The sequence below is a fragment of the Polypterus senegalus genome, chromosome 18, assembly GCF_016835505.1.
Source record: "Polypterus senegalus isolate Bchr_013 chromosome 18, ASM1683550v1, whole genome shotgun sequence".
Lineage (NCBI taxonomy): Eukaryota > Metazoa > Chordata > Cladistia > Polypteriformes > Polypteridae > Polypterus > Polypterus senegalus.
The window spans coordinates 44,137,892-44,159,222 of NC_053171.1; the positions used below are offsets into that span (position 1 = coordinate 44,137,892).

At 40.7% G+C, this 21,331-nt stretch overlaps 1 protein-coding gene across 1 annotated transcript in view; it reads left to right on the top strand.

The window, feature by feature from the left end:
- Positions 1-2,016: 2,016 nt before the first annotated feature.
- The window catches only part of LOC120518969 (coiled-coil domain-containing protein 170-like), a 133,001-nt gene continuing 113,686 nt past the window's right edge, over positions 2,017-21,331 (top strand). Inside the window, exons 1-3 of the mRNA XM_039742016.1 lie at positions 2,017-2,197; positions 2,573-2,643; positions 8,025-8,070. Of these exons, the coding sequence (XP_039597950.1) occupies positions 2,069-2,197; positions 2,573-2,643; positions 8,025-8,070 (246 nt within the window). The 5' untranslated portion in view covers positions 2,017-2,068. The remainder of the gene's footprint in view (positions 2,198-2,572; positions 2,644-8,024; positions 8,071-21,331) is intronic.

Genomic DNA, 21,331 nt, shown 5'->3' on the forward strand with positions numbered 1-21,331 from the left:
CGTGCTGAGATTCTTTGTGGTCACTCATTTCCTTAAAGTCAGGCCACTTGTGGTGAGGGGTCACCAGCCTTAATCAAAGCTTTATCGTTTACACCCGAGTCTGCTTCTTGAAGACGTGGGCCAAACCAAACGAAACAGGCTGAAATGAAATGTGCTGGAATATTTATAATGAAAAGCGATCAATGAAGGATCTGGTTTGCTGGCATTATTTAACCTTTGATTAATTATCTGCAGACAGTTCATAAGTCTGTCTGTGGTAAATGGTGTGTGGGCTGTTAGGGGTTGTCATTACTACAACAACAACAATATTTATTTCTATACCACATTTTCATACAAGTGATGTAACTCAAAGTGCTTTACAGCATGAAGAAAGAAAAAAAGACAAAATATAAAATAAAATTAGGCAATACTAATTAACATAGAATAAAAATAAGGTCAGATAGCCAGGGAGGACAGAAAAAACAAACAAAAAAAACAAAACTCAGGACGGCTGGAGAAAAAAAAAACAAAATCTGCAGGGGTTCTGAGGCCACGAGACCACCCAGCCCCCACTGGGCATTCTACCCAACATCGAAGACCTCAATCAATCCTCATAGTTTTCAGGCTTCACACGGAAGAACTTGATGATGACGGTCATGTGGACCTCTGGCCTTCAATCCGTCAATGTAGGGACTGCACGGTGCATGGATCAGGTGGTGGTGGTAAAGATCAGCACCACAGAAAACTGGAAAAAGAACAGCAGAGAAAGAAGGGGTTAGTACGGATTGTGGAGGAACCATGAATGATAATGATAATTAAATGCATATACAGAGTATCAGGATTAAATTAAAATGAAGCTATGAGAAAACCATGTTAAAACAATGAGTTTTTAGCAGTTTTTTAAAGTGCTCATCCGTATTAGCCTGGTGAATTTCTATCAGTAAGCTATTCCAGATTTTATATGCTTAACAGCAGAAGGCCGCCTCACCACCGCTTTTAAGTTTAGCTCTTGAAATTATAAGTAGACACTCATTTGAAGATCTAAGGTTGTGATTTGGAGTGTAACGAGAAAGGCATTCTGAAATATAGGATGGAGCGAGATTATTGAAGGCTTTGTAAACCATAAGCAGTATTTTAAAGTCAATTCTGAATGACATGAGTAACCAATGTAGTAACATCAGAACTGGAGAGATGTGCTCAGATTTTCTTTGCCTAGTTTCCTAGTTAAGATTCTGGCAGCTGCATTCTGCACTCGTTGCAATCGATTTATGTCTCTTTTGGGTGGTCCTGAGAGGAGTGCGTTTCAGTAATCTAGCCTACTGAAAACAAAAGCGTGAACTAATTTCTTAGCATCTTATAAAGTTATAAGAGGTCTAACTTTTGCTATATTTTTTAAGTGAAAAAAGTGCGATCTGATTAATATGTGATTTAAAATTCAGAGCAGAGTCAATAATTACCCCTAAATTCTTAACCTCTATCTTATCTTTTAATCCTGATGGATCAAGTTTATTTCTAATACCCTTGTTATATCCATTTTTGCCAATCAGTAAAATTTCTGTTTTCTGTGTCGTGTTAGACTGTGTCGGTTGACTTATGTTAGCCTCACTAAATCATATTGCCATTTTACAGACTTTCTGAATCAGATGGGTCCCACTTGGACAGCTCAATCAGGACTGCATTCATTCTTCCGTTTTCCAGACCCTTCAAGCTCTGTCAGGTGTGTCAGAATGCTTTCCATTTTTCAGGCCAAGCTTGACAAGTTCTCTATCAGGGGTGCATCAGTGTCTCACTTTGCCAGGTGTATCCCATCAAGTGTGTGGGAGTATGTAACTTTCTTAAATGTACAGCAGTGCTTTGTGTTTGACAAGGCACAGGGGAGTGTCTCTGGTCACCGTGACGACGGCTCACGCCTCTCACCTGTTGTGCACAGCCCGTCTCAGTGGGCGTCTTTGTTGCCATGCTTTGCTGAGCGTCTGATTCATAGCAACACTGTTGCCAGGGGGCTTGTCTTGTGAGGCGGGGTGCGTGCTTCTTGATGGCAGTGCAGTAGTCAAGTTGCGTGCCACACGTCTTCTGTTTCCTGGGAAGCATGTCCCAGTTCCACAGTTTCAGTGGCCCATCTGAGAAGAGAAATCTCCGGAGCGGCGGCAATGTCCTGGACTTCTTAGAGGATCGGAGGGGGCCTTACCCACCTGTAGCTCATCCCAGCCATACTGAGGTAAAAATAAAAAAGAAGGAAAAACTAATCAGGAAAATGTGTTTTTATGTTGTCATGTGACTGCGTGTGGCATGAGAGCCAAGCAGAACAGCAGATGGGCTCCTCTGCTGCTTCTTAATGAGGTGTGAGAGATTCCAAGAAGAAAAAATCAAACTGGATACATACTGTATTATCAAATCCGATGGCTTAAACTGCTATTGATATTCATTCAAAAGGCTCATTAGCTAAGTGAAGTAGGGTATTGAGTTATTACAAGCCACCTGCTCTGTGGCTCGAGAGTATCCTAGGCGCTTGTCAAATGTTTTATCTTAAGACAGTCAGGAGGGAAACCTGCTTTCTTTTTTATCCAAACAAACTTGTTTGTCATCTGTCCAGCTCGATGACCCCTTAAGAATGAATGAGAGAAGAGCAGAACGAAGAGAGGACATTTTGGCTCTCAACAGACGGTAATGCATCCTTAATTCTTTTTACCTTTCTGATATCACACTGTACAGAAACTTTCCTGTCTGGTATATATAATGTACTTCTCTGATAAAGTCCTGTCATCATCTAGTCCAGGCAACACCTTCCAGATTGTCCAAGGGCCTTATAATAACTCAGATGCTCATTCTTTTGGTATCAGGGTCACTTCAACTATCATGTCAGAGTCGGACTCCTAGTTAGTCCCTATATCACCTAACCTGCCATTTCAGACAGTGACCTCTCTCTGTCCCACAGGTTGGCTCATGCCTCATGTCAGTTCCAATTTAACCTGCTGTCACATTGCCCTCTCTTTCAGACATGGACTGCCAGAATGTCCCTGAGTCACCTGAACTCCCAAGTTAGACATTCGCACCGTGTATGGCCCTGATTTATCTTCCCTTTCAGTTTGGTCATTGCCTTGTAGTTAGTCCCAGAATCTTATACTACTCGAGACACTGATTCACTGTGTGTGAGAGTTGCCTCCGATGTTGACCCAGAGTGTGCCAAAGAGCCAAACTGACTTCTTGGGCAGTCCCGAGTCACCTTACCTTACATTTCAGACATCTGCGTCCCAGAGTTACATCAGGTCTGTAACTACTCATCTCATTTCTTATTTCACAATCTGACTCCTTGGACATCCCAGAGTCACACCACTTCCAGAGTCAGAAAGAAAACTCAGTTTGTCTGTAGAGTCACCTCAGCTTCCTGTCCAGATCCTGACCCCGAGTCCTCCTCAGCTATCCCCGTCCATCCATACATCCATCCATCCAGCTACCCCCTTGTTAGAGATAAATGTTTGTAGAAGAAACACTGGAAGGCAAGTTAACAGGTAATGACATACTGAAGGGGGATTCTTGTCTAATTTAGACCAGTGGGTTCATAAAAGAGCAACATGACTATTTTACAAATACATGTGCACAAGCATTTAAATCCTTAAATGTCAGCAGCTGGTGTATACTACATCATTATAGTGCACCAATGCACGTTACTGTCTCTAATCTTAATTTTGTGAGATGTTTCTAAGGATTAGTAGAGAAAAAGTAGGGACATCTGGGAAAATTCTGCTTTGCTATTAAAATGTTCTGAACAACTTTTGAGCAGAGGAGCATGCGGTGTCTATATAATGCTGATAAGAAGTGTTTGCCCCCTTGGAAGTTTTCACATTTTATTGTTATACAACATTACATTATACAACACTGAATCCCAGCGGATTTAATTGGGTTTTCTTCACACTGATCTGCAGAAAAGGACTCTTTAATGTCAAAGTGAAAACAGATCTCTGAAAGTGGTCTAAATTAATTAAAAACATAAAACACATGTTTTTGATAATGTGTAGTGTTCGTAAATGGTGTTTAGTCTGATGGCCAAAAAAGTGCAGTTTTAGTCTCCTCAGTCCATAGACTGTTCTTCTAGCACACCCTTCATGTGTCTTCAGGCAAACTCTAGCCACAAAGTCACATGTACTTCTTTAACAGTGACGTTCTCTTTGCTACTCTCCCATGAAGCTGCCCAGACTGTTGAACAACCCGGGCAGTAATTGTTGTCTGCACAGTCTATCCAATCTCATCCACGTTAGCTTATAACTCTCCCAGAGTTCTTAAAGGTCTCTTGGTGGCCTCCGTCACTCGTCTTCTTCTTGCACAATTGCTTGGTTTTTGGCCTGTAGGCAGATTTACAGCTCTGCCAAACTCTTTCTGTTTCTTCACAAATGATTTAGCTGAACGCCAATGGATATTCAGTGACTTGGATATTTTCTTGTCTCCATCCCCAGACTTTAAATCACTTTTTCACAGAGTTGCTTGGAGTGCTCTCTTATTCTTATTGTGTAGGTTAGACCACCATACTGACTCACCATAAGTTGGAAGTTCCACATGCAGGAGTATTTATACTGAAATCAATAGAAACTCCTTGACCTCAGACCAGTGATCTCCATTGAACTAATTCTGTGACTACAAAAACAAGTTGGTTGCACCAGTGATCATTGAGGTGTGTCATATTAAAGGGAGTGAATAATTATGTAATCAGTTATTTTGTGTTGTATATTTGTAAATCATTTAGACCACTTTGCAGTGCTCTGCTGTCATTCTGACATTAAAGAGACACATTAACTCCACTGTGATTCAACAATAAAATGTGAAAACTTCCAAAGCTGCTATTAGATTTTATAGGCACTGCAGTTTATTTTTATAAATACAATGTACTTAGAAGTTTATAATGACTTGCTGTATAACTATGGGATGCATGCAGACTCTTTGAATAAAGCACTGAATGTTCATGAACAGGTCCCAGATCTTATGAATAATTTTTATTTTGCTAATATCTAGTCCAGTCTCAACTTATTTAATTTGTACCATTCTTTTTTACATCCAATAAAAAGTGGAAATAAAAAGTTAACATACATCAACTATTACTGTCAGCCAGGATAGAACAGTACATTTAAATAGATAGATAGATAGATAGATAGATAGATAGATAGATAGATAGATAGATAGATAGATAGATAGATAGATAGATAGATAGATACACTATGGTCTGAACAAACACTATAATGACTATAAAGCAAGAAAATTAAAAAGAAACAAAACTTCTGACTTGGCAGCCCCAGTCCCAGTGTGGCATTAAGCATGTGTACACCTGTTGGTATAAAGTATACACTTCTGCTGAATGGCTTGTTGGCTGAAAGTCCTCAGCGTTAGTGTGTCTGAGAGAGGATGTGCAGCATTGTTCATAATGGCACTCCATTTTGTTTTCATTCTCTCCTTTGCTACGACCTCTAGGGGGCCAAAGTGTGTCCCATAACTGAGCCTGGCCTTTTAATTAGCTTGTTGATTTGATGGGCCTCTCTTGAAGTGATGTTACAGTTGTAGCAGATGTGAAGGATGTCACTTCCCACATTAAAGGAATGCAGTCTCCTAAGAAAAAAGAGCCTGCTTTGCCCTTTCTTACACTGTCCAACCTGTCCTTGATCTGGATAAGAAAGGCAAATAGGAGTGGACCACCTTTACACCCACTTTTTGAACAGTGACCAGACTTAGAGGATCTTTGGTGCAGCAAATGTCAATGAGCAGTTCCTTGATTTTGCTGAAGTTTAGTTGCAGACAATTCTATTTGAACCAACAAAGTTCCCCACCTGACTCCTATACTCATCTTGTCTTCTTTTCAATAAACCCCGTAAGCGCAGAATCATCTTTAACACATTTCATGTCTTTTGACTGAAACTTTATGAAGAGGTCCATCCACCCATACAGTATTTACCTGATTTATGAAGTTCATGGCCTTGGGGACCAAAGACTGTTCAGACCGTACCCAGAACCAAGCCTTATTAGTGAACCAGTCCATCCCAATTTATCATGGTATGGCACCCTTGACATTAACTTCCTATGTTTTAGTTCATTGAATGCAGTTTTCAAAAAAGAAGTAATTCCTTAAGTCCTAAAGCTGGACGCTTGACCAGAGTAGCTCTGTAAGAGCAATAAAGACATGTCCTGCTGCATCCATTATCCACAGATGCCAAGAAAAGTTACTCATATTTAGATAAGAGGGAGGAGAAAAAGAAGACAATGAAGAACAATCAGATGAGGACACATCTCGGCATGCTGAGCTTTTTATTAACAGACACCAAAATGGAAATCTTTGAAGGTCTCACCAACATTGCAGTGCACTCTCCTAACTAAATACAACTTTAACATGACAACAAATAAACAAATCACTTATTAAAAAAATACATCTTTCCATTCCTAAACCCACATACTGTATTCCAATTAAGGGTCACAGATTCTCTGTCAATCACAGAACCCACTCAAACACACCCAGGCTTGTTTGGTGTCAACAATCAACCTGCAGATTGTTCTCTGGGGGGAGAATTAGATGATCTGGAGAAAAGCTCCTCATGCAATATGGAAGGGACTGATACCGGGCTGGAGATTCAAATCCAGGGTTGTGGAATTCTAAAAATGACAGTACAAGGTACATTTAGTTACTTGTTTGATGGCTGTGTTCTTTTCTGATGTGTTTTTAAAATTACATTGAGGTTTCCCTGTTAAACCTGCTGACAAACCAGATTACCCTGTTAGGACAATAAAATTGACTTGTCAGCGGGTTAGAAAATGAATGGATGGATGAACCAACGTGTCACCAATCTAATAATAAAACACAGCAAATACAGTGGCATGTCTAGAAAACCACTGAAGAATATGAAGTGATTTTGGAAGAATTACAACAGACCTGGGAGGCATGACGGTGCCGTGGTTAGTGCTGCTGTATCACATGATCCAGCACCCTGGGTTTGAATACAGCTGTTGATCACTGTGTGGAGTGTCCACTTTCCCCCCATTTCTGTACAGATTTCGCCCCACATCCACAAAGGCATTAGATTAAAGGGCCCTGTAAGAATGTGATTGTGATTCGGTCCTACAGTGGAGTGCCTGACTGTTCATGACTAGTTCCTGCTTTGTACCTGATGTTGCAGAGTTAGGCCTCAGGCCTCCATGACCCTGAATTAATTTAAACAGATCTGAGAGTATTATGTTATGTCATATCAGATCTCCATCAAGATTAAAATAGCACAGGGTGAAGGATTGGAGACAACTGGAATTAAGCTATTTTCCTTCATATGTCAGACATTAGTATTATTCTTTTTTAATCTAGTGTGATTAATAGGGGACACTACAAACCCCCAAACCCCAAACATGAAAGCATAGGCAAGTTCCATGTTCCATACCAAGGTTTTTATTTTAAAGAAATACCTCCATACAACAATTACAGGTACTCTTCTTTGCTCTTCTCTTCACTGTTACTCCTCCTCCCAGATGAGTGTTGCTCGTCTCCTCTCCAATCTCCCACTGAAAGTACTTCTGGGTCATGCAGAAGGCTCAAAAAGTAGGGCGTGTAACTTCCTGCAGCACCCATAGAGCCCAACAGAGCTGTGCTACTCGACTGCAATTCCTAGCATTCCCCTTGGGTGTTGGGAGAGCACACAGCCTTGAAATGGAGCCTCCCTTGATCTCTCCATTGTATTGATCTCCTGGTCAGTTAAGGAACTGGGGCCAATCCAGCCCATACATGCTATCCATTACACTAGTTAAGATTAAAAGTGGCAAAATAATCAATAAAATGAATATGCTCATGATAGAAGGCCTGTGCCTAACCCTCCTTAAATACCTGTACCTGTGTATGTGCGCCTGTGAGTGTTCGATAGGTGTGCACAGCTATCCTGTACGTGTCAGCAGGGCCATACGCAGCTCTTGCTTGGTATTCTGCTGTAACCACAAGCTTTAATTGTGTTCTTGTGTAAAGACATTCCATTGGTGGTTTGGTATGTGTTGCCATTTTCAAAATTCTCATCTTAATAATGTTTGTTTTTCAGAGACAGACTTGGCTTTGACTTTCCCAGGAGCCACAGTGACCCCAGGGTATGTATGATTGCAGCAAAAGCAAAAAAAAAAACCTTATTACTCAGGCAGAGTAAAGAAAGAAGAGCCGCTGATAATGACTGAACGATCAGGTTCATTGTAGGTCATCAAGCATCCCGTGTGAAGGAGCCTGGGCAGAAGCAAGTGGAAATGCAAGGCTCTTCATCAGCTCGCTCACACTCCATTTGGGATAAGCAGCATGGCACTTTGATATTCTGGGCTTATAGCCTCTTGGTTTATCAAATCACTAATTCACATTGCGTTTTTAACACATTTCTTTGAAAAACATGCTTATGTTATTCTGTTGGTAGTGGTTTGTCCTTTCATTGATTTATCTGGAATTAGTAAACTTATTTTGATTGTTGAAAGGATGATTTCCATTTTCATATTTTTATCAATATTTTCTTAACCCATTTTAAATGGAGGGATACACAAGGCTACCCTGACAGGAATGGATCCCAAGTGAGGTTAAGGTTGTATTTTTTGATCATACCTCACATATCGGGCGGCACGGTGGCACAGTGGTAGCGCTGCTGCCTTGCAGTAAGGAGACCTGGGTTCACTACTCAGGTCCTCCCTGCATGGAGTTTGCATGTTCTCCCCGTGTCTGTGTGGGTTTCCTCTGGGTGCTCTGGTTTCCTCCCATAGTCTTAGGACATGCAGTTTCGGTGCATTGGCGATCCTAAATTGTCCCTAGTGTTTGCTGGGTGTGTGTGTGTGCGCCCGGTCTAAGTGCCCAGGGATTTGTTCCTGCCTTGTGCCCCGTGCTGGCTGGGATTGGCTCCAGCAGACCACCGTGACCCTGTGTTAGGATACTGCATAGCAGGTTAGGTAATGACTGACTGACCTCACATATCTGTTATGGGTAGCAGCAGAATGCAACCAAGAACTAAAAAGATGACTAAGAGAAGAGTCATCAAAAAAGACAAGCCAGGAGTCATTATCAAAAAATGAATCGAGAGTTTGTTAAGCCTAAAAACCATCAAAAGTCAGGAAATGAGAGACCTTTAATATATAATATGAAAACAAATAACACAAAGGTGTTTCGTACGAGTCTGCAAAACTCTGATAATTATTGTTCTGTGGTGCCAATGACATAATTTGGGACCACCAAGTTGTCAACATAATTGACAAAGTGGGGAGCGTCCTACCAGAACATGTCTGGCAGCTCCCCAAAATGTCTACATGTGATAGGAAATGAGTCTGTGATTATTTTTTTTCAAATAGAGATCTTTATTTGAATACTAAATGACAGGCATGTGGAATTAACGCATGAAATGCTTCCAGACTGCACTAAATGGTTTTCCTTTTGTGTTAATGACACCAGAAGCAAAAGGAGTTTTGTTTTGCACCAAGTTGCACTGTGAAATCAATTTTGCACGAATTGTTTTGCTCATCACAGCTAATGTGCAACTGGTCTGCTCATCCTGTTTATTATACTTGACTATGCTTACGTATGGCTGGATGTTTAGCACCTGCTTTGGACAGAATTTGTATCCTCAATAACTTGTTTGTTTCCTTACATTTTGTAGACATCTACATACAAGTTTATCATTTTAGTTTACATTTGAATGTTTTTGAAAATATTTCAAGGGCAGCCCCTGCATACCCCACTCCACATATGCACTCACTGCACTGAACACTTAGACTTAAGGGTGCCCATTGATACTCAAGCCAGCTTCTCTTATCCAAGGCAATGTAATGTGGTGACCACTGATCATTTACTGAGGTTCTGCTCAACCTTTATAATGCACTGGTGAGGCCTCATCTTGAGTACTGTGTGCAGTTTTGGTCTCCAGGCTACAAAAAGGACACAGCAGCACTAGAAAAGGTCCAGAGAAGAGCGACTAGGCTGATTCCAGGTCTACAGGGGTTGAATTATGAGGAAAGATTAAAAGAGCTGAGCCTTTTCAGTTTAAGCAAAAGAAGATTAAGAGGAGACATGATTGAAGTGTTTAAAATTATGAAGGAAATTAGTACAGTGGATCAAGACTTGTTTTAAAATGAGCTCATCAAGAACACGGGGACACAGTTGGAAACTTGTTAAGGGTAAATTTCGCACAAACATTAGGAAGTTTTTCTTTACACAAAGAACGATAGACACTTGGAATAAGCTACCAAGTAGTGTGGTAGACAGTAAGACGTTAGGGACTTTCAAAACTCGACTTGATGTTTTCTTGGAGGAAACAAGTGGATAGGACTTGCGAGCTTTGTTGGGCTGATGGCCTGTTCTCGTCTAGATTGTTCTAATTCTAATTCTAATTCTAATTTCACTGTGATGCCTCGCTATGTAAAGCCTGCACTCTCCTCATAAGGCATCTTCTTTATATTTGCCCCTTATACAGTACACTTTGACATTTGGCATTACCCAGCAACTTAAAAGTCTTTAGATACACAGAGTAGTGGCGAGCGTTCTTGTAACAGAGAAAACCTAAACATCTGATACTTGGGGATCACGTAATGGCCACTTTAATAGTGTGCATTTTTTCTTTCTTTCCAGATTCCCAAATATTCCTCCCACTAAATTAACAAATTAAATTAATCTAAATTAAATTATCCTAGAGATGTGTGTGTGTTAATTTATTTTATTTTTTTTAATTAATTTTATTGTAATAATTCCATACAAATCAATCAATTTTTACAAAAAGTAGGATTGAGAACGAGTCGATCCCCACCCCTGAGAGAAAAAGCATGGTCAACGGAGTAAAACTTAAGGCTTGTAAACATACCTAAATTGATGAGTTTGATAAGCCAATAGAGATGAATGGAGAAGAAAAAGAACTACAGAAATAATTGCTTCTTCTGTGCTTTAAGAGCTTATTCTAAAATATTACTGATTAGATCCTGCCATGTTTTGAAAAAAATCTGTACAGATCTTCTAACTGAGTATATGATTTTTTCCAATTTCAAATAGTATAAAACATTGGTTTCCCACTGACTGTGTGTGTTAATTTAATTGGCAAGTTTCATGCTGGTCTGTTTGACTGAGAGTGTGTGTGTGCGTGTAAAAGTGCCCTGCAATGGCCTTGCACCTTGTCCTGTGTTGACCCTTGCCTTGTGCAGTTTGGCCAAGATAAACTCTGCCTTCTCCGCAACCTTAACAAGGTTAATTGGGTTAAGAAAATAATCCATCCTTATTCCAAACCTGCTTATCCAGGGTAGGGTCACAGGTAGCTGGAGCCTATCCCAGCAATCCTAGAGTGCAAGGCAGTAAAAATCTCTGTTGGGTGAAAACACACAGCATACCCACACTATGGCCAATTTAGCAACACCCATCTCCCTATAGAACTCATGGATACAAATGTTGTTTACTTACTGAACAGGCCAAGCAGTCACACTGTTCTCCACTGCCCACTAGATGGCAATCTTCTCCTTTGTGTCACTCACATTTTTGGTCTCCTATGAAGAGAAGCTGCTTAGGCACAAAGTCATAGCTGCCCTGTATATGCAGACACATGGCAAGCATTTCCTTCCTTTCATTATCTTGAGTTCTTGACCCGCTTCTTCTCCTTTAGTAGGATGCAAACATCATGGCTTAGCACAAGCTTTGTTTTTTTTTAAAAAAATCAAACTATAAGCAGCAGGTTTGGTGTAAGGCTGTCATTACTGGTTACACATTTGTGGGTCACACCTGAAGAGAATAGTCCACCATTTTTTCTTGTGGAGTAACTAGAAACATTCTTCTTGAATTTGGAAAGAATATACAGGGGTGGGAAAACATAGGTTTACAGTTGTGAATACATGAAACATAGACTTTATTCTTGTATTATTATTTGTTTATTAATTATTGTATTATTTGTCTTCTTCTTCTTAATATTACTAAAATGTTCTTGAGTGTAGCAGTCAAAACCTGTGTGTCTTTTACCATACACACAACTGCAAACCTACTTTTGCCCACCCCCATATACTGCATTTGGAGGTCCACTACTGTTTTCATAGATGTCAGTACCTTAGACACTTGTCTTGCTGTCTCTGTGCCCTATAGCTTTAAAGAGAATCATAAAAGGTGTGGACTGGGACCCGGACACAGGCAGACGGACAACATAATTTCACCACACACTATTTATTAACAACTATTATATACAAATTTAACGTGCACACAAACCCCAGTGCCTCTTGCACCGATTCCCCCAATGTCCAGGCCACACAGTTTCTCTGCCTTTCTCTCGACGGCCTCCCGTCCTCTCTCCAGTTCTGTCCTCTTCCACCCGACATCCACTGCTGACTGGAGGGATGCGGCCCCTTAAATGGGAACCCGGATGGGCTCCAGCTGCTTCCTGGCAATCAGTCCTGGCCACACCCCAGTGTGGCGGAAGTGCCGGCTGCGCACCCGGAAGTCGTCCGGGTGTCCCCTATCATCTTCCCCCCAGCACTTCCTGGTGTGGCGGAAGTGCTGGGCTCCAGGGTTCCTCAGGCACCTGGGCACCGCCTGGCGGTGGCCACGGGCCCCTACATGGTTGGGCTTCCAAGCCCTCTACCTGTGGCCCCCAATACAACCAGGGCGATCGCCCCCTCGTGGTCTGGAGGAAGCACAAGCCCTCCTCTGGTCCTCCTGGGCGTCCCGGCCGGGCTCCAACCCCGGCCTGGGACCACACGGGATATTCCGGCATCAGGGCACCGCCTGGCGGTGGCCACGGGTCCCTACAGGGCTGGGCTTCCAAGCCCTGTACCTGAGGCCCCCAACATAACCAGGACGGACGCCCCCTCACAGTCTGGAGAAGGCACAAGCCCTCCTCTGGTCCTCCTGACCACAAAGGCTAATCCCACTAGATTATATTATCCCATATTTTTATGTCCTAGCAACTGTAGCCTAACCTCGAGTGTGCATGTGCACAGTCCTGGTAATCAGGCTATGGCTGGTTCCTAACTTGCACCCATTGGCTCCCTGGGACCTTGAACTGGGTAAGCAGGTTAGAATGAATGTATGGATGGATGGCTGAATAGATTCTGATCTTGACAGATCTTGGACCTCCTAAGGTTTGGCCATATTTTTTCTCAGGACACTGTAAATGCACTTCCTAGGATCTGATCCCAGCAGATCTTAGAATACTATTAATCATGTTCTCTCATCATTTTCAACTACATTTTGCCAAGAAATTTTTGGGAAGCAATTTTTAATAGCAAATTTGCTATTCATTTATTTGTTTGAATATGCCTATAGCAGCGTTTCTCAACCTTTAAGTATTTGCGACCCGAGTTTTCATAACAGTTTTAATTGTGCCCCCTAACGTTTTTTGAAAGGAGCCCACTAATACCAATTTGTTCTTTTTTAATTAATGATATATCATAGATGCATATTTTATTATACCTACTTAACATTTATCGACATTTATCTAACTCTATATTTATTTTTCTAGTATCAGAATGTAGTTTAAGTTAATTTGTTTTGGTTTCAACAGATGTTTTTTTCATATTTTTGATTCTTGTTTTCTTTTTTTCACATCTTCGTGCCCCCCTAGGGGGCCCGCCCCACAGTTTGAGAACCACTGGCCTATAGAATAACTAGATGTCCTTACTTCATTCATCATTTCGATACATCATCTCACTTAACTTCAACAGTGTTTTGCCAGCAAGTAGTAAGAGCATGTACACCCTTGTGCAAATTAATTGAAACAAACTCTGAAAACAATAAAAATCATATCTGCTCAAATTTTTTATTATGAATAATATTCATGTCCTCATATCAGTATAAGATATGACCTCCTTAGCTCCTAAGTAGCGTCTGGATGAGATTTGGCAGGGAATCTGCCAATTCTGAATAACCTTGAAGGGTCCCTGTATCAAACGTGAATTAGAGCCTGAATCATCTTCTCCATATTTATATTCCATATATTTCCATAGTTATGCAGTTCATTCCACAAAGTCGTTGCTTACAAACAGACCACATATTTTCAATTGGGTTCAAATCAGGAGAGTTTCCTGGCCACTCCAGTATATTCATTTGATTCTCATCGAAAAATGTCTTCACTTGTTTCAATGTGTGACACAGGGTCAAATCTTGTTGAAAAACACCCACAAAAGAAGATGTTTTGGGGCTGCTTCAGCTATTATGGCATTTGGTTGCTTGCACCCAGTCAAAGGGCATGATGTGCGTACCACAATACATTGAACTTCTCTGCAGAAAAGAGAAAATTATTGTCTGATGGGTCCGGTGTTTTTCAACAGGATCTGGCTCTATGTCACACATCAAAACAAGTGAAGATATTTTTCAATGAGAATCAAATGAACATGCTGGAGTGGCCTGGAAACTCTCCTGATCTGAACCCAATTGAGAATTTGTTGTCTATTTGTAAACAATGAGTTTATGGAATGGACTTCACAACCATGAAGAAGACGATTCAAGCCTTAATTCAAGTTTAGTACAGGGACTCCAAAATCCTGTTTAAAATTGGAGGCTTCCATGCCAAATTGCATCCAGATTCTTCTCAAGAGTCGAGGAGGTCATATCATGTACTGATGTGAGTATGTGAATATTATTCATAATACAAAAACTGAGCAGATCAGATTTGTGTTGTTTACAGAGTTTGTTTCAATGCATTTGCACAAGGGTGTATTGTCCTCCTTGTGCCAGTCTGAAGCCTGCAGTCTTAGCCACTTCTTTAATAAACTACAAACGTTTTGTCACAGGGAGAATCTTTGAAGCCTCAAAAGAGGGGGAAACCTGCGGATCCAAGATGTGAGCTTGTAGGGTGGTTGAGGAAGAGCAGTTTATCTAGGTTTTGTGGGTGCTTTCAGAGTTTTCAAACTTGTAAGTGTTCTTGTGTTATCATGTTGAATTTCTGTGAACACTCATTAAATGTTTATGTGACTTTTTAAGAGTTTGATCTGAGTTAATAGCTAGTTTGACCATGTGGCATAATGTTTCTAAAATCGCCCCTTCTGCATCCCAAAAACCAGCAGCCATGACTCTCCCTATTACATGGGTAACCTTAAGCCTCTTCTTCCAAGCAGATGTTGGATTATTCCTACATCTATGCTATTCTATGGACTGCCTTTTGGCACTGATACATCCCAGTTTCATCTCCAGTAAATACTCATGACATAAGGATGTACTGTATATGAACATGTTTCAGTAAGACCAATTTATATGAAATTGGATGTTATATGGCTCCATACAGTATACTGTACCTTCAACCTAATTTAACAGGATACCTTGAGTCGCTATCATACCTACTATCCCACTACTGCACCTCCAATCCAAATGGGTTTTTAAAGAGAATTCCGACTTCAACATTTTCTCCCTATCCAATTTTTCAATTTCTTTTAAACTGATCTAAATACTAGCTGTAAAAACCAAAAAAAAAAAAACCTGAAAAATGTGGCTTATAACCACAGAGAAATTGATATGGTGCTGTACCTGTAGTTGTAGTCATAAGAACATTTCTAGAGAACTCCACTAATGGTGCTAAATCCTATTGGTTAGATTAAGCAACCTATGAGGGTATTGACAGCACAGGATGGCAGCAGTTCAGCTACAAACTGGAGTCAGAAGACTGAATGAGGTCAAGAAGAAAGTTAATGTCAAATTCAGGTAGACGGGAATCCAGATAACAAAATCCTGGATGTGTAACAAGAATCGTAGTAGAAGAACAGAGTTAAAGGGTCCAAAGTTGAAGTCAAAATCAAAAACGTAAATCATAATCTTGGCCAGAACAGAGTTCATAACCAGAGAGCTTTTAAATGTATCACACAAATGGGATGCTAAGAACTTTTCAAATATCCACAAACTTGGACAAAGTGTCCGATGCTGACTCCATTATGTTGTGTGCCTCACATTTCTGGTTGACCTTACCAGGTAACTGCCTGGCAACAAAGACGACAAAAATCACAAAATGGTGACGGCCATAACAAAAGCAAAGTGGCACCACAGTAGAAAATTAATTTTTTAAACAAAATGAAAAACAATTCTGTTCAAAAAATTACATGAAACAAATCGATTACTTGACCTGCAAACCCCCCAAAATAATATCTTGAAAATTTTTAGAGGTCAAAGTAAGACAATAAAAAATAAAAAAAAAAATAAAAGCCAGATCATTACCTTGAGCAACAATGGCATATCATGAACATTTTTCTAAATCTCTTCGTTTATACATAACGGTCTGACTGAATGTAAGATTTAACTGCATTTCCATTTAAATACACAAATCCCTGCAAATTCCGAAACAAATTGGGGTCTTCTACCTGTGTCAGCCGAGCAACCTAAAATACTCCTGAAGAAATGCTTCAAAAATTCCTTTAATTAAGAAGCTTTCTGAGAAGAATAAGGTGCACAGTTTTGAAAAACCTGTTTTCCATAACTAAGTTAATGTGATGTGCCTCAGATTAGGGAAGCTCCGTAATCAAGACATTTCTATCTGTTGTCTACTGGCTTGTAATGCAATGGGACAAGCAGGGGGGCATCATTTCTGTTAAAGATTTCACAAGCAGCTAGCGAGTCTTTTATATTCAGAAAAAGCTATCAAAACTAATGGTTTCATAATTCAGTTGACCTAATAACCTCTGAATATAAAACGATATATGAATCACAGTCCAGAAATAAGAATTCCTTTCATAATAGTATCAGGGTGAGTGGCCTTGATGGATTTAATTAAACCAATAGTGTCGGTTGGGTTCTTCAAGCTTGGTAAATACTAAAAATGTACAGTAGGAGAAATAGCAAAGCCCATCTGTCCTGTCTTATTATTAAACATTTGGTAATTTTTAGACCATAATGAAAATGAAAAAGAGGGAAAGCATAAAGTGTTTGAGACTTGCTAGTACAGTGGAACCTCGGTTCACGAACGTATCGGAATACGTACAAATCGGTTTACGACCAAAAAGTTTGCCAAACTTTTGCATCTGTTCACAACCACACACTCGGTATACGAACAAGCCAGTTTCCCTCTCAGTTTGTGCACGCCGATGATTTCCGCACATGTTCAGTTTCTCTCTGTGCATTCCATGTGCAGCGAGAGAGACACACACAGACATGGCCCGAGAGACACACACACAGACACACACACACGCGAGAGAAAGAAACACACACACACAGACGCGCGCGCGAGAGAGAGAGACACACACACAGACACGTGCGCGAGAGAGACACACACGCGTGCGCGAGAGAGACACACACACAGACACACGCGCGCGCGCACGAGAGAAAGAGACACACACACACACACGCGCGCGCGAGAGAGACACACACAGACACGCGAGTGAGACAGACACGCGTGAGAGAGAGAGACAGACACACACACAGAGACACGCGCGAGAGAGAGACACACACATACAAACACGGGCCCGAGTGAGAGACACACACACACGCACGAGAGACACACACACGCGAGCGAGCGAGAGAGAAAGACGGCTTGTTTTTAAAGATACACATTCGAGCATTGTTTTAACCTTGTTGTATTTAATGAAGACTTTTTTCTATTGGATTTTAACCTCCACTACCCTTCTGTTTACAGTGATCGGTTCGTAGCGTGCATTGTTGCAATGTTACTTTTCTTGGAGGTTTATTAAATTATGGATTTTTCAAATGTTCATTTTTTTCCCTGTGCTTAAAACTTATTAAAAAAAAAGTATTTTTAGCGAGCGGTTCGTAGCGCTATAGCGCAAACTCTTGCAGTGTTAGTTTTCTCTGTTGTTCAAGGTTTTCTCAGTGTTATTCAATATTTTTACATTAAGTTTACTATTAAGCTGTGCATTCTATGATATAATTAACTATATTTGTGCTTAAAAATCTTAAAAAATATATATTTACATACAGTTCGTACGGTTTGGAACGGATTAATTGTATTTACATACAATCCTATGGGAGAAATTACTTTGTTTCACGACCAAATCGGTTTATGACCAGAGTTTTGGAACGAATTATGGTCGTGAACCGAGGTTCCACTGTACCTGGAATCGAAATCAAAATGAAAGATAGAGAAAAGGAAAACACAAATATCAGTCCAGCAATTGTGAGCGTTATGCGTCTTTCAGTGTCTCTCTCTTCAGGCTTCCAGAGATGCCTTTTTTTTGCAGAGCTTCATTCTCTTCTTCCTCAAGTTCGTATATGAACCCTGACTTCTGGCAAGACTAATGTTTAAGTAAATTCTCTGTAATAATTAGCAAAGCCCAGAAGTCTTTAAACTCCATCCCTGTGTCGAGTTTTGCTGTTTTTGGCTGTGGTAAAGTACATTTGGGGTCCGTGGCAGTGCATGAGTCTTTTTCTTTTTAAAACAGTATTCTCAGGCTCCTGGTGGGCATAGGTACACACAGTAGCGTGGACAAACGACCCTGGGCTGTTGATGAGGGAATTGGCGGAGCTCGCATTCACTTGCAGACATGTACAGTTCAGCCAATTTTCTCATTAGCGTTCTGGGGTACATAATTAGGCACATAAACTCACTGAAGTATACAAGGAGCTCGAATAGGACAGGAAAGGGGGAGAAGAGAAAAAGAAGCAATAGGAGAAGTTCAGAGGTTAAACCAAAGCAAAGAAAAGCAAACCAAAGCATGACTGTGGCAGAGCCAGTGTGTAGTAAGCTGTTGGGTGGTGGGCCTGACAGGTCCAAGGAGATGGCACCTATGGTTTAGGAGCGACCAACCACTTTGAGTGGTCCTCCACTGAAGGCTAAGGGATGGCGGCAGTAGAAGGAAGCAGGGCTTGTGGGTTTTCCTACTGAAGACCAATAGATGATGGCAAGAGAAAGGAGGAGGGCACATGGGGTCTTCCTGCAGAAAGCAAAGGGATGAAGGTGGGATAAGAAGCCAGTTGTAAGGGATGACTGGGCTCTTTGTAAGATTTCTCCTTCTGCTGAGGAGGCTGAAAAAGAGTGAGTTGAGGAGATGTTGATTTTGGAAAGAAGCACCAAAGTGGCTATTGGTTTTAATTAACAATTCCTGGTAGTGATTTTAACCTCATTTATACCTTTGTATTATTTGCTGTCTTATTTATTGCTGTTTTTAACCTCCACAAAAAGACACTGTTTTTACTGTGGACCATATATTTATTTTTGCACTGCACTTTATTTTTAATACTGTTGTTGTGAATAAAAAGCATAAAGCACAATTTTGCACCTACCTCTGCTGTTATGTGTCCTCATGACCAGCATTGGACCATTGTCAACAACTACATTGTGGCCCCCTGTAAAGAATACAAATTACTATGAAATAACACGGCAACAACAAAAATAATGAATGAAACTGAAATAGTTAAAAAAAAAGCCATTTTACATAAAATGTATAGGTTAAAATGAATACAATTTAGATGGTTACACATAACAGCAACAATCTCTGGCAATCTGTGCACAAGCTTAAATATCAAAATGCAATTAAGCAGAGAAGAAGTCATGGGCATTTCCTGTTATTTTGACTAAAGTGCAGAAAGGGTTAACAAAGTTTTTTGGGAGGCCCTAATTGATTTCTTCAATTTAATTTTTTTTTTTTGCTTTGTCTGTTTTATATAATATACAGTATTTAGTTTACTGCTTAATTCGTTTTGTGTCACTAAGTTGATGACATCTTTTTGTTGTTTTCCATCTTGACTGATCATAAAGTGGAATGCCTTTCTTTGAATCTAAAAAACCTTGCCACTACTTTCTTCAAACTTAGCCACTCTGAGTAGTAGTCTATGTTCTTTTACGGTTTCAGTTTTCATTTCCACACTAGTTGAGATTATTTCTGGATCATCTTTAAAGATCAAATCTTCTTCATCAGGTCTCTTGAACCATTCCTATTCTGCCTTTAACAGGAAGCTTGGGCCTTGAATCCATGTTTTACTATTAATACAGCTTCCTATAGTTGATCCTGCTTGGTCTGCTGGATTTAGTGCACATGTGACGTACCTCCATTGTGAGGGCTAAGAGTGCTCCCTTCTCACTGTTACTCTGTTGGCAACAAAGGTTATATAGCGAGCACTTTCATTTACAATGTACCTTGTGGATGCTAGAGGCACTGTTGCCCCGTTAAACGCATCAGACAGCCATCCAGGACACACGTTTAAAAGCACCAAGAATAATTTCTTTAATATTCTTAAATAAAGTGTACAAAGCACCGCACACTCCACAATTCTCCAATCAATAATCACAATAAACACAATCCTACACTCCCAGCAGCTCCGTTACACACCCTCCCAACTCCGGCTCTCCTTGCTGGGTTTCTCAAAGTCCTTTAAATAGTTCATGACCTGGAAGTGTTCCTTCTCCGGGTCAAACGGCACCTCATCCTCCTCAAGTAGCCAAGAAGTACTGCAGACTTCCATCCTTGTGACTCCAAAGTACTTCCGGGTTGTCGTAATAATAGGAGTCCCCAGGTTCTTTGTGAGCTCCCTCTGGCAGCACCCATGGCACCCAACAGGAAATGGACTCCACATCCCAGGATGCTTTGAGGGAATCCGGGGAACCATTGCCGTCCAGGGGTGCTGCCACCCAGCATCCTAGGGGATGCAGTGCCCTGAAAAGCCTGCTCTTCCTCCTTCTTTCTGTTAAGGGACATCCAGGCCAGACTGAAACATTGGCCATCCATCACAACCTTTAATACAGTGATGCTATCAGTCCAAAAGGTTGATTCTTGCTGGGGAATTTGCAGTTCGTGTTTCAGCACCTTATCTATTTTGACTGCTACTGCAGCTGCTGTTAATTCTAACTTTGGAATGGTGGCAGGTTTCAGTGGCGCCACCCTTGACTGCCCCATTAAAAATGAACAATGGAGAAGAAGAAGATGAGAAACAGAAGTGTCACCAATAAGATGCATTTGTGCAGACTTTATGTATCCAAACCCTGCTGTTTGATGTGCCTGCTTACATTGTAATCCACAAGCAACTGCAAGTCATCCATCCAGTTTTTCCATTGCTGGACTAACTTTTATTCTATTTCCATTATTGACACACAATTTCAGATCATATCTTAGCATAGTGCAGATGATTTCTCTTACAAATCGGATTGATAAGAGCTGCTTATCCTGAATCTTAACCTCCTGGAGTTTATTCTTATAAGTTTGTGTAGTTTTCTCTAATGAAAAATGAAACCTGCTACATTCAACATTTAAACTGAAAGAGTACGATCTCAGCAGTGGCAATTTTAGTTCCTTTGAGTCCGATCTGAGCATCCTCACATCAGATCTTCATTTGCTTCAGTTTTACATCCTGTGAGACTGACTGTCCACCCCAGCATTCCAAAACCTTTCAAACAGCACTGTCACATCTGATCTCAAATTTCAGAGACTTTATCATCTATGAATTATTTTCTTCTAAATGGATGATTGTAATGCTAGCATACATTGGAGCTGCATG